At 45.4% G+C, this 12,201-nt stretch overlaps 1 protein-coding gene across 1 annotated transcript in view; it reads right to left on the bottom strand.

Moving 5' to 3' along the window:
- Positions 1-277: 277 nt before the first annotated feature.
- Positions 278-12,201, bottom strand: part of RMDN3 (regulator of microtubule dynamics 3) — an 18,620-nt gene continuing 6,696 nt past the window's right edge. The window contains exons 2-10 of the mRNA XM_006831899.1: positions 7,790-8,036; positions 6,994-7,096; positions 3,577-3,634; positions 1,839-1,914; positions 1,608-1,685; positions 1,264-1,362; positions 920-973; positions 623-703; positions 278-331 (exon numbers count right to left, since the gene is read on the bottom strand). Of these exons, the coding sequence (XP_006831962.1) occupies positions 278-331; positions 623-703; positions 920-973; positions 1,264-1,362; positions 1,608-1,685; positions 1,839-1,914; positions 3,577-3,634; positions 6,994-7,096; positions 7,790-8,036 (850 nt within the window). The remainder of the gene's footprint in view (positions 332-622; positions 704-919; positions 974-1,263; positions 1,363-1,607; positions 1,686-1,838; positions 1,915-3,576; positions 3,635-6,993; positions 7,097-7,789; positions 8,037-12,201) is intronic.

Here is a 12,201-nt window from a genome sequence, read left to right as displayed (position 1 = left end):
TGATCTTTGAATAATTCAATTAAGAACTAGAGCAGAAACTGAAGGCTTAGCTACGTCCCCAATTTCAGATTAGGTAAAGGATTAGAATAAATTAACTGATGAACAAGAAAGCAATTGGAAATTGGTAGCTGGTAGCAGGTAGCAGCCAGACTGAGTCAGAACACTCATGAAACCAGTCTTGCTCAGTTTCCTATGCTAACAACAACTGAAAAGAACCCTTATTTCCCTTCCCACCTCAAGTGGTATCCTTCACATAATAAAGGTCACTGGAATGTGATTACTCTCCTAAAATTGCTTCCAATTCTTCCAGGTCCTTCTGGAAAGCTGAATCCTAAGGAGACAAGAGAAACAGAACAAGGCTAAAACTCAAAATCCCGAGCCAACATTTCCCAAACTACTGGTACCAGAATCTGAGTTTGGGATATTACCAGTCTTTCTTCTACTTTACCAGGATAACTTGAGGGGCAGGAGCTATATCTCCTCCCTAGGGTGAGGTGTTTACATGCAAAACTAGAGACTTGCTTTCCCAGTGAAACAAGACCTCAAGGGAAGATTCTCTTTCAGGAGACGTGATGATTCAGTAATGGACCTGTATCAGCAAAGCTCCTAACAATAGTCTTACCTCATTAGTAAGATTAGGCAGCTCCAGAGCCAACTTCATCCACCGTCTTGCTTCAGAGTTTTTTCCTAGTTCTCGGTAACACTAAAAAGACCTAACAGTGAAAATCTGGCAAAAACAAGCCAGAGACTAGAAGCGGGGTGAGTAGGTACATTTTTAGGGGTTCCCAGAAACCTTGTTTACACAAGGGGACTGGCTTCAGAAAATTCATGGGAATTTTAACATAATTCCATTTTCCCATGATCTTTTTATAGCCCCGTGGTATGTCTCCCTATCTCTAAGGATGGCAAGTGAATTTACCTTAGAAATATATACCCTTCCTGCTTTGGAAAATCCTGGCTGTAGTTCTTCAACCTGGAGAAAGGAAAAAGGCATTTCTGTAAGAGTGCCAAATTCAAGTCAGGCTGGTATTAAAGTTTTCTGGTACCCAGTCTGGAGACTAATTTATTGAAATCTTTTTTTTTTCCCCTTAAATAAGAAGTTCTCTAGGTGAGTCTGATTTTCCCACAAAGTAAGTGAACACAACTTTGTCCCCTATATCAGAAGCCCTTCCCATGAGGGCCCGGTCCCAATTATGTCTTTAGGACAAAGCAGCAGGTCACCCTGTTATTTGGGGCTGATATCTACTCTTCCTTCCCTGGTACCTTTAGGAAGCTCTGCAGGGCATCCTGCACAGTGGCACTGAGAGGACTTTCAAACAAGGCGGCAGCAGTTTTTTTCTCTAACCAGCTCAGGTGAGAGACCTGCCACCAAAAGATCAAGGTGTAAGCGCGAGCTTTAAAGAAGTATTTGTAAGAACATGGAATAGTCTATACTGAAAACAGGCTCAAACAGAGCTCGGTCCTAAACACCAATACCACAGGAATTCAGGAGAAATGGCACCTGAACTGGACCAGGTAAAGGAAGCCGAGTACCTTGCTCTTCTTGGCAAAGATCTATGTCACAGGGCACTTAAAACCCTTATGTCAAGTCCTGGAACATAGCTCACCTGGTAGCACCACCTGCCCAGAAGAAAGTGAGCCATGGGATTTTCTGGCTGTAGAGCAATGGTTTTGTCAACGTGTTCCTGAGGGAGAAAAACACGAAGAATCAAAGATCAGACACAAGAGTTGCTAAGAGAAGAAAGGCAAGTCACTGAGGCTGTCGGAAAGGAAAGTGGGAGGTAGCCGGTGAGGCTGGATTAGACCAGCACAAGAGAGGGAGAGAAGCCTTTCCTCACCTTGAAACTAAAGCCACTTTGGATGCGCTTCTGGATGCCCTCATGCTCAGCCAGCTGACCACAAAGCACTGCATACCTAAGGAAGGGAAGCAGCAGCAAGCCCAGCACTAAGGGCTGGATACCAGCACAATGCAAGGAACAGACTTCCCACGCAAGACCTAGTTGCCTCTGCCCTTCCACTCTTGAACTAGAACTGAAAATTTCTATTGTTACGTAGATCTGTGGTCCCAATGAATATTCCATAGCAAAGCTACTGGTAGGCTCATACCTCTCCAAAGAGTACTAGACTAGGTACATTTAAAGCTGTATTGTAGTTAATAAAGTTGCTCTTGACTGACAAAAAAAAAAAAGCTGTCCACAAACAAATCTCTCCCCTATACCTAAGAATATTTAGGCAAAGTCCCAGTCCAAATCTTGTGTCATAAGTTTCCAGTCACAAGTTTCATAAAAACTTGAAAGCAGATCTCTGATAAATTAGAAGAAGAGACTTGATTATATTGCTTTTTTTATCTCATAAGTATACAGAGGGTGTCTGTCATTGGCCTTGAAAGTATACAGATATACCATTGACCTGAAAAGCCATAATTTAGGACTGAAATGAGGACAGGATACTCAAATTTGTAATGTTAATTTGAAAAGCAACAGAAGTAAAGGAAGAAAACTGCAATTTCAGGGCCACCACCCCACCTCCCACCAGCTACTTACTTTCTTATCCTGTCTTCAAAAACAAGGTTTCACTACCCTATCCCCTCAGCATTGTCCCTAGAAACATGCTTGACAGAAGCTGAATGACTGATCTAGGCCCAAGTCTCTTATTTATGACTTCACTAGATAACTGGGTATTTGTATTAGACACTACCAATGATTCATTTCCATACTAAGCTCTTCCTCAGGAATTGAGAGTAACGTCTGAGGCCACCTTCCAACCTTGGGAGCTCAGGGGAGCAGCACCTGTGACACCTAAGAAACAGTGACCTGGGGCCCTGAGAAAAGCCCTTGTAGAGACAGTTTCAGCAACATAAAAACAAAAAACGACCTGGCTCTAATCTATACATTTTGGCAGAACTCTGCTTCACATGAGACAAAGTAGGGCTGGTGTTTTTGTACGCTAATAAATGGACCACTGAACTTAGAGATTTGCTCACTTCCAATGTTCATACGAGACAAGCAAAGAAGCCAAAGTCTACCACCAGCCAGGGACTGAAGCTATGAAAAAGGACTGCAGGAGAGGAGAGCTGCCAATTGTCCCAGCCTCCCTGAGAAAACCCACACATTTTGTAGCTAGGATGACTTACAAAGCTGCTCATTTCTCCAAGTCCTAACAAACAAATTTGTACTCCCTTGCCTCATCTGCAAGGCCCAAAGAAAAATACCCTGGGTCTCTAGCTGGAGGTGTTGGTGGTTGGTGATTATGTGCCGTGGAGTTAGTTCCAACTCATAGCAACCATGTATAGGGTTTCTGAGGCTGTAAATCTTTATGGGAGCAGAAAGCCTCATCTTTGCCCTACATAATGTCTGGTAGTTTTAAATTGCTGACCTTGAGGGTAACAGCCTGACTCAACCACTATGCTACCAGAGCTCCTAGCTGGGAGTAGGGTGGAGTATGTGAAAATATAGGCCACAGCTCCCTCTCCTGGTTCTTTTGGCAAATGCTCTTGTGGCTGGATCAAAGGGCCCTTATTTCCTTTCCTCTGGCCCATGCTGGCTCTTCCCCAGGACCCCGGCAGGAAGTCATTACCACTGGTGACATTCTGCACACTCATCCTTCTCCAGAGCTGCTTCTGCTGCTTCTTTTCCTGTAGGACAAAGGGGATCCAGAAGTTGCCAAGGGCTCCTATGCACCCTCCCACAGAGAGAGGGCTGCTAGAAGACTGACTCCCTATCCAAATTGGACTGGTTTGGAGATAGTCCTGAACTTGAGCAGAGTGAATCCACATACAGCTTTTCAGGGATGAGTGTGTATAGACAGCTTCTGCTACAGCTCCGCCTCCCTATCTCTGCCATCAGTTGCCCCAGTCACCTCCTTTTAAACAAAACTTACCTAATAATCTTTTTTTTGTAAAATAAAACCAGAAAAACACTTATTTGATAGTCATGTCATATTAGTCTTGAGTCTAAATTTATATTACATTTTGAACACATTGGTGTTGAAATATGGAAGTCATAAAATACTATTATTACCAGCTTTTCACCTGTTATTCTTGGAGCAAACTGTAGTTTTCAAATATAAAGATAACGAGACCTTACTTGGATGGATTTTTAATCTGGGGTCTGTGGAAAGACTTCCCTCAGAAATTGTATAAGTTTTTTGGCATATGTGCATTTTATTGGGGAAGAGGGTCCCCAACTTTGATCAAATTCTCATGTTAGCTATTGTTCCAAGCCCAAATCCCTCACAACAAGAGCCAAATAGACATGGCTGACTTATTGTTGTATGCCACTGAGTTGGTCTGATTCATAGTGATCCTATATAGGCTATACATCTTCATGGGAGCAGAAAGCCTCATCTTTCTCCCTCAGACCCAGAAAGGACTTACTTGGTCTCTGTAGGATCAGCACTGGCCTGTGAACCAGAAAGTCAGCAGGTCAAACCCATCAGCTGCTCCTTGGAAGCCCTATACAGGGTCACTGTTAGTCAGCACTGACTCATGACACTTAACTACTCCAGTTGTCTAGGCATTAAGACTAGCAAAAAGCCAAGGCACAAATACATGGAATCTCTTGCCAAGAGTCCCTTGGAATGTCTAGTCTGTAGGCACCTAGATGAAGACACAGTGCCTACACTGGGGAAAAGAAAACTCTGCAAAATAGGATTTCTCCACTAGTAGAAGCTGAGAGAGCTTAGAAGAGAACATCGAGAAAACTGAACATGTGTTGAGGTAGTAGAATGTTTCCTCATATTTGGTATAGTGTTATTTATATAACAAATACATTCAAATACATTTTAACACAACTGATGCTCTGAAGCACCTAATATCCCCCTTTCCAAAAAAATAAACAAAAAAAAAAAAACGGCAATACACCTCCCTAATGAAGGACCCTATCTTTCTTAGGGGGTTTCTCTCCATCCCCTTCAAAATAGACACATTTTCTCATTAGAAAAATAATAGTGAAGAACAAGACAATCAGGTCTTGCTAAATTCTCTATCCTGCTCTTTAATCTCTTATGTTACATTTTGACATGCAGACTCAGTGGGGGCCAGACATTGCCTGAGATAACACAGAATGGCTGCCTCCTGGTGACCAAGCTCCTAGAGACAATGAAGAACTTTGGGCTAGCAAGGTGCCACAAAATACATATCATCTCTTCTGACCACAGTATTTGCAAACTCCCACCAAACGACTTTTTCCTGCTGTGTCTGGGTACTACGGGCAGTGGGGGAAAATGCTGAGGGATTTCATGATTCAGCTGATTATTAAGAGCCAGGAGTAAAGCACGTCCTTCGGACCTCAGGATTCCTGCTCATTGAACGACTTTGATCCAGAAGAGAACTGACATCAGAAAAGTGCCAGAGCATCAGCAGCACCAAGAGCTAGAGCATGATACAGAGGGGTTGGACTTGTGGGCCCACAGAACAAGTGGGGCTTGAGTGCCTTTGGGAAGGAGCCTCGTTTAAAGAGAGATGTACTATCAGGCACTTAACTCGGGAGCTCAGTCTGCTGACCCATGGAGCCAGAGGCAAGTGTCTTCGAGCTGAGGTTTATAGCGGGCATTTATCGGCAGCCCTGAGTTTTGCAACATTGCTGGAACAAGGCAGAGGCCTAGGACCAGAGAGAGGCCTGCCCACAGCCATGGCTGAGAAGCTGTCCTGACTAGAGGAACTGTGCCCTGAGCGTTTCTCATCCTGAATTGTAACTGTTAACTTCCCTAATAAACCCCTTACCTGTACCTGTGAGTATAGACCCTGAGTTGTGTATGGCCATTGCAATGAATTCTCTAACCCAGCTGAGTAGCAACTGCTGTGGGAAGGATGGTTGGTTATTTTTTACACCCAGCAAGGATGGTCAAGATACTCCACAATCCTCTGACCTCCATAAGACCAGACATGTCCAAGGTGTTAAGCTTGAGCAACCAGACCAGTGCTGTCTGTACTTGCTGCTCTAACTACCCAGCCCCAGCCTCCATCTTCAGAATTCATGCTACATCCTAGTATTGCTAAAGGTGATCAGTGACCAAAAGGAAAGGTTGAAACCAAGAGCCCCCCCCCCCCAAAAAAAAAAATCAATCAAAAGCTTATTGGAATCCTCACCTGAAATTTAAAAGGGAGAGCAGGAACTCTTTGAAGAGAAAGAGGTCAACTATGTAAGCAAGCACCTTTTGTTAAAAGTTCCAGGGATTTTTCTGAAGGCCTAAATTCAATTGGCCTGTTCTTTCTATGTTAACAGAATTCTACAACAAAAATAAGTGTTTAGAACAATGACCTTGAGGTATTGTCAGATTTTACATTATCAGAGATTCAGTAGTGTTTGCAAAGCTGTACTTATTAAAAGTGGGAAATTAGAAGAATCCATTGTAGATAGTTCTGTTAACTTTAAATAATTGAGCCACAATTCCATTGGTGCTGACTCAGAGGGGGTGTGGCAAGACACATCTTCCCCAGAAGACCAGTCTTTCCATCCCAGGTTTCTCAGTGACCTCAAGACAGGCCGGGACAGTCCTGTGGCATAGGTCAGATGCATCCTACCCCCAGGGTAAGACTTTGACAACAGGCTTGTAAAGTGGAGTGCTAGCAGTACTCGCCATGCTGCTGCTCCTAGGCACTCACCAAACACACTAGACTCATATTCTAGGACACCTGGCCACTGGTTTCATAACTGAAACTAGATTCCACACAGCAGCAAAAATCCTCAGATTAAGAAAGGAGGCTTTGCCCCCTCTTTGTGCTTAAGGAATGAGAACAAAGAATAATGCTAATGATATACAACTGCTCCTAAAAACATGTGAACCTGTGTTATTCAATCACCAAAATGGCATTCCTCAAGAGGAAGCAGCAAGAGTTCTTGGGAGGCAAAGAATTAGGCCCTAGTGAGTAACACAGCTGCCCTGGCTAATAGCTAGCATCTTAAGTCTCTCCTGAGTCCCAAGCAGAGGGGCCAGTTCCACTCCTAGAATCAAGGTCAGCCACCTTCCCACCAGGAACCTGTCAGAACTTACCATTTAGGGCATATGACTTCTTCTCGCTCACCTCCTCAGTGAGTTCACACATGTCACTGTAGGCTCGAGCCAGGCGCCAGAGAAAGTCTGGCCAGCCTCCATACTGTAGACCAAACAGAGGGTATGAGGCCCTCTACCCTCTGCTATAGAATGGGGCCCTGGCCCTCTCCCCACACCCTAGGTTTACATCTCCTAGTCAATGTGTTACAGTCCCAGCCTTCCCTCCCTGACCTCACGTGCGGCTGAGTTAAGGACACAGCTCGCGCAAGAGCAGAGGGAGTGCCTTCTGGCTGCCCAGTACCACCAGAGAGGTCAGCTCCAAGAAGACATAATGAGGCATGGCAACAGAGAAGTCTTGCTCATACAATAACAAACTGTAAAGTCCTCCAAAAGGGGAAAATTAAATCCGGCCTTTATACCTGGGTGAGCATAAGTGTTGGCAGTGAATTTGGGGAAAGAATGTTCCTGGGCTATGCATTTACATCTGTGATGGAGGCTTCAAAAGTAGCAGACAGCTGGGCTTCTCTGCCTTAAGAAGTTAAAGAGAGTGGACTTCCCAGATCTTTCCTACACTGAGGGGTGAAGCTCTTTTGCAGGAAGTTAAGGGGGGAAATAGTACCTGGGCCCCAGGGTCAGCACTCTGCCTCTTGGAACAGGTCTGTAATCCTAGGGGATGGGAACCCTGCCACTGCACTCTCATTGCCCTCCCCAGGTCCTCCATGCAGGGTGCAGGAGTCAGCCACCTGGCCTGCCTTGATGCCTTGGGGGCTGGGGGCTGGAAAGGGGAGAGCCTCACCGCCAGCTTGTTGTTGAGCAGCAGCTGGAAGCCCGCCCGCTTGTCTTGCTCACTGCCCTGGTGCAGCTTGTCTGCCTGTTGCAGGAAAGGCGCCACATCCTCCAGGGGACTAGACCCAGGGCCCAAAGCCACCTCCAGGTCCAGAGAGTCCATCTTCACGGTCTCAGAGCTCACTTCATCTTCTCGGTCCTCACTCTCCCTGTCCGAGTCCTGGTCATAGTCAGACTCTGCATTGGCTGTTGTGTACCTAGAGCAGAGAAAGTGAGAGACGGGGCAAGGGAGAAGGTCATTCAACCTCTAGAGACCAATGCCACCCACAAAAGAAGGACTTCCCGTGACACTATTGCCCAAAGCAAACAAGTACCATTCGTATTTACTTGGGGCAGAAATTCGTCCTCAAAAGGAAGCTAAATGTGGATTGAGAAAATGACCTGGAAGGAGCAGAGAGACCAGTTGGGGGCCCTGTGAATGGTCAAGGGGCACTCTTAGAACCGCCTGCTTAGTTACCAAGTCTGCCAGGAAAAGAAAGCCTAGGAAAGTCTTTGCCAAAAGGATGCTAGTAGATCCCTGAGGGCGGAGGAATGAAAGGTAATTTTTTCTTCGTTCTTTTAGTATTGCTTATGGAGTCCTGGTGTGGTGCTACAGGACCACTAACCGAAAGATATGGTTCAAACTCACAATCCACTCCTGGGAAACCCTATATAGGGTCACTATGAGTTGGAAGAGACTCTTAACAGCACTTAATTGCAACATGATGTCTTTAGTGAGCACATATTTTATACATTAAAAAAATTTTTTTAAACCTTAAAATATAGGTGGAGCTGATCTCTTGAGCTAGTTTACTCACCAGGCTGAGTTTGTTAATCATTTTTGCTTTATCAGCTAAAGGCACCTGCCAAAATTAACAAGGGTGGGTACCAGCCTCTGAGGCCAGGGGCAACACAAACGCCCACAATTTCTTTCTCAATCTTGTACCTCTGTCCCAGGAGGGAATATAACTTTCAGTAGAGTGGGATAACCCATTAAATCTTATCGCTTCATCCCTCAAAGAAGCCCCCTTCCTGCTGGCCAGCATTTGTGGTGTCCTTCCAGATTCCCCCTTGACATACACGGCACTGACCCTGGCCACTACCCCAGACAGCAGCCAGTCAGATCAGAGCCTTGCACCACCATCAGTGTCCACATGCTGTCACAGGTCAGTCATGGGGCTCTGCCTGCTGGAGCTGTAATCAAGAAAGCCATCCCTATAAGGTGAACACCACCCACCACCAGGGAGGTAGGCAACGCTATGGGATTCAAAGGGCATCATTAGCTCAGGGATAAAAGCTCAGAAGGAGGAAGGGCTGGGAAAGAAACAAATGGAAAAGGGAAATACCAGGTGAGGTGGGACGAGTGCTGCTTTTACACTGTGGTGACTGCAGTCAAGATCACAAAACCAAATGTATATGATTGAACAAAAAAACCCAATGTGCTCTATAAACTTTCCCCCAATTTACAATTGAAAAAGCAGAAAGCCAGCGTCTCCTCACCCCCTCACAGTTGATTGGCAGCCCTGTCCTGCTATATGTGGCTTTCAGGGCCCCAGTGGGCACCCCAAGTAGTGAAACACCCACAAACTTCCCTAGTCAATCAACCACCCTGGCTCTGGCTCTTGTTGTTGTTAAATGCCGTGGAGTCAGTTCCGACCCATTCTAACCCTGTGTAGGGTTTCCAAGGAGCAGCTTGAACCACCAACCTTGCAGTTCAAACCGACTTTGCAGTCCAGCGCATTAACCCACAGGGTCACAGAAGGATCTCAAAAGTTTGTACCACTTCTTTAAGCGGTCATTGAGGGCCCTGAGCTCTACAATCCTGAGCTGGAGTAGAGTTCTCATCCCACTCCTCTATCAACCCTGCTTACAAAATTCAAATGCCAATTTTCTACCCAAGTGGCCTACTTACTTGAGGTCCACAGATACGCTCTTTAAGCCTCAGTGTCCACTATAAACTATTTTTAGTCCTACTCATTTCTTTGCAATCTAGATAATACAAGTCAAGTAGCAATTTCATTTTTGCACCTTTCTCTAACACAGCCCTCTGGAAGTTTGCCCAGAGGCAAACTGAGTAGAAAAGGGCTGCTTCTGTTAGCCCTTGAGAATGCAGCTACTAGGGGTCAGACAACCCAACAACTGTAGTCATGGATGAAGGATGAGAGATCTTCACCAAGCCCTCACTTGTTTCAAGAGGCACCTAAGCAATAATGAATCCCGGCTGGGTGCCCAGTAGCCATGATGTGGAGAAGAAGAGTAGCACTCTTCTTTAATTGTCTTAGAAAGCTACATGATGATAGGCAGGAGAAGAAAACAGCCAAAAAAGAAAACAAGGCTGAAGTTACTTGAGTAAGATAAGCTGAACAAACTAATGTGTTACCACAGGTCTTCCCTGGAACTGAGTTGTGGGCGCTCTTAGTCAATGGGGTAAAACTCCCAAGGGCCACATGCTGCAAGTCTTCTGAGAAACTCCTTCCATGCCCTGAGGATCAAGCTATGCCTCAGATCACAAAACCTTCCCTCATGTAAATGAATCCAGTTGTCAAGAGAATGGATCTCATGCAGACAGGCTACACCTGCAAAGTGATAACCACTTAGTAGTTATATAACAATGGGTGAGCCATTACCCCTCACTAAGTTTCAAGTTCTCTGACTGAAAGCTAGGGAGAATAGGAGTCCCACTCCATAGCACTGCTGTGAGGAATGCCTCTAAAGTGCTTGGCACAGTGTCTGGCACAATGAGAAGAATAAATGATAGCAAAGGTTCTACACTCTATCAGGAAGAGAGGGTGAAGCATGCTGAGTGGCTGGTTTTAACTTCTAATTTCCACATGTACGGTTACAGCTACATCAGTCGCCCCAACCCAGTGTGAGACTGGCCTTTTCTCTGAGGAGAAAGGTCAGCAGAGGCAACCACGGAGAAATCAGCCTCTCTGAGTCTCATACAGGCCACCTGGATGATGAGCTAGCTGCGCACAAGGTAGATGCTACCACTGAAGCATCAGGCGCAATATGAACTAAGATGTTCATTCAGACTCCAGCCTTGGGTCCAGAGTTTCAAAAATGGCACTGGTAGTTTAAAATAAAAAAGCCCAACTCAGGAGGCTGGCCCCATGGCCTTGCTTCATAGTAAGGGCAACAGTCAGACCTGCTGGGCCACCAAGCACAACTGGTTGCCCACATAAACCTCCCTATGGGAAGCTGAGACCATCCAGGGGAATGGGAGCACATAAATGTTTCAAGACTCTACACCTGGTTCAGCCACTCAATGAAAGAAATGAAGTCAATCAAAACAATGCTTACGAAGTCCTTACAATGACACAGAAATATGCCTAAACTAATGGTACAAGAAAACAAAAAGTATATATTATGTTAAAGTAACTATGTAAAAAGCAAAGCTACTCAGAGGAAAATAAGAGATGATGTAATAGCTGTTAACATTTCAGTTTATATCTGGATGACAGAAACTAGAAGATTTTTTGTTTCAACTTTTTTGTATTTTATTTACTTATGCCCTTATTTGTTCAAAAAATTATGGCATCCCCAGGAAACATCAAGGCAAGTGGTCAGGTCCCCTCAATGTAAACCCCCTCCCAAGACTAAGACTCAACGGAAATACACGCTCTGATTGGTGACCACACGCATCACAGATAGGGGAAAGGGGGGTAAAAGCAGCAATGAAGCGGCAAGCTAAGCCCTGCAATGTTTGGTGGGCTTTTGTGGACCCAGTTGAGGACCTGGTTGGCAAGCAGTATAAGGAGACCGGGGGACTCTTGGGCCCAGAGTCAGTGGTGTGGCCACGGAGGACTTGAGTGGAGAGTGGTGCTACCGGCTGATGGGAAGAGAGGGCATGTGCACAAGAACGCCCACACTTGCAGATGGTACCCACGTGACCTGGACCGGATGACTGGATGATCAGAGCTCAACCAGGAGAAGAAAGAAGAGGAAAAAAAAGAGTGAGCTGATACAATTTGATGAACTTGACCTACACCTACGGATGCAAAGACTCAAAAGAAGGAACAAATCCTTACAGCAAGAAACATTCCCACCCCCTCCACACACAGAGTAGACAAAGACAGGCAACGTGGACATTGGATACCCAAAAGGGGGGAACTACAAAGGCAAGAAGTGACTGGCTTACACGCTTTCAAGAGGAACCTAGAGCTAGGGGGCATGGAGGAAGGCAGAACCTCCAGTGAGTACTATCCAATCTGTCTAGGCGGAGCTGATGAAATGAAATACAGATGGGTAACTCGTGATACTGTAGTGAATAATTATTATCAGGACTGATTATGAGGATTGGAAATGCAAAGGCAGATGTTTTGTAGCAAGGAGGGAGTGATGAATTCTCCAGTCTAGGAGCAGAGGTCTCTAGGACCATCA

This window comes from Chrysochloris asiatica, unplaced genomic scaffold (assembly GCF_000296735.1).
Source record: "Chrysochloris asiatica unplaced genomic scaffold, ChrAsi1.0 scaffold00004, whole genome shotgun sequence".
NCBI lineage: Eukaryota > Metazoa > Chordata > Mammalia > Afrosoricida > Chrysochloridae > Chrysochloris > Chrysochloris asiatica.
The sequence above is the reverse complement of the archived record's forward strand: the minus strand, read 5'-3'. Positions and strand labels throughout refer to the sequence as shown.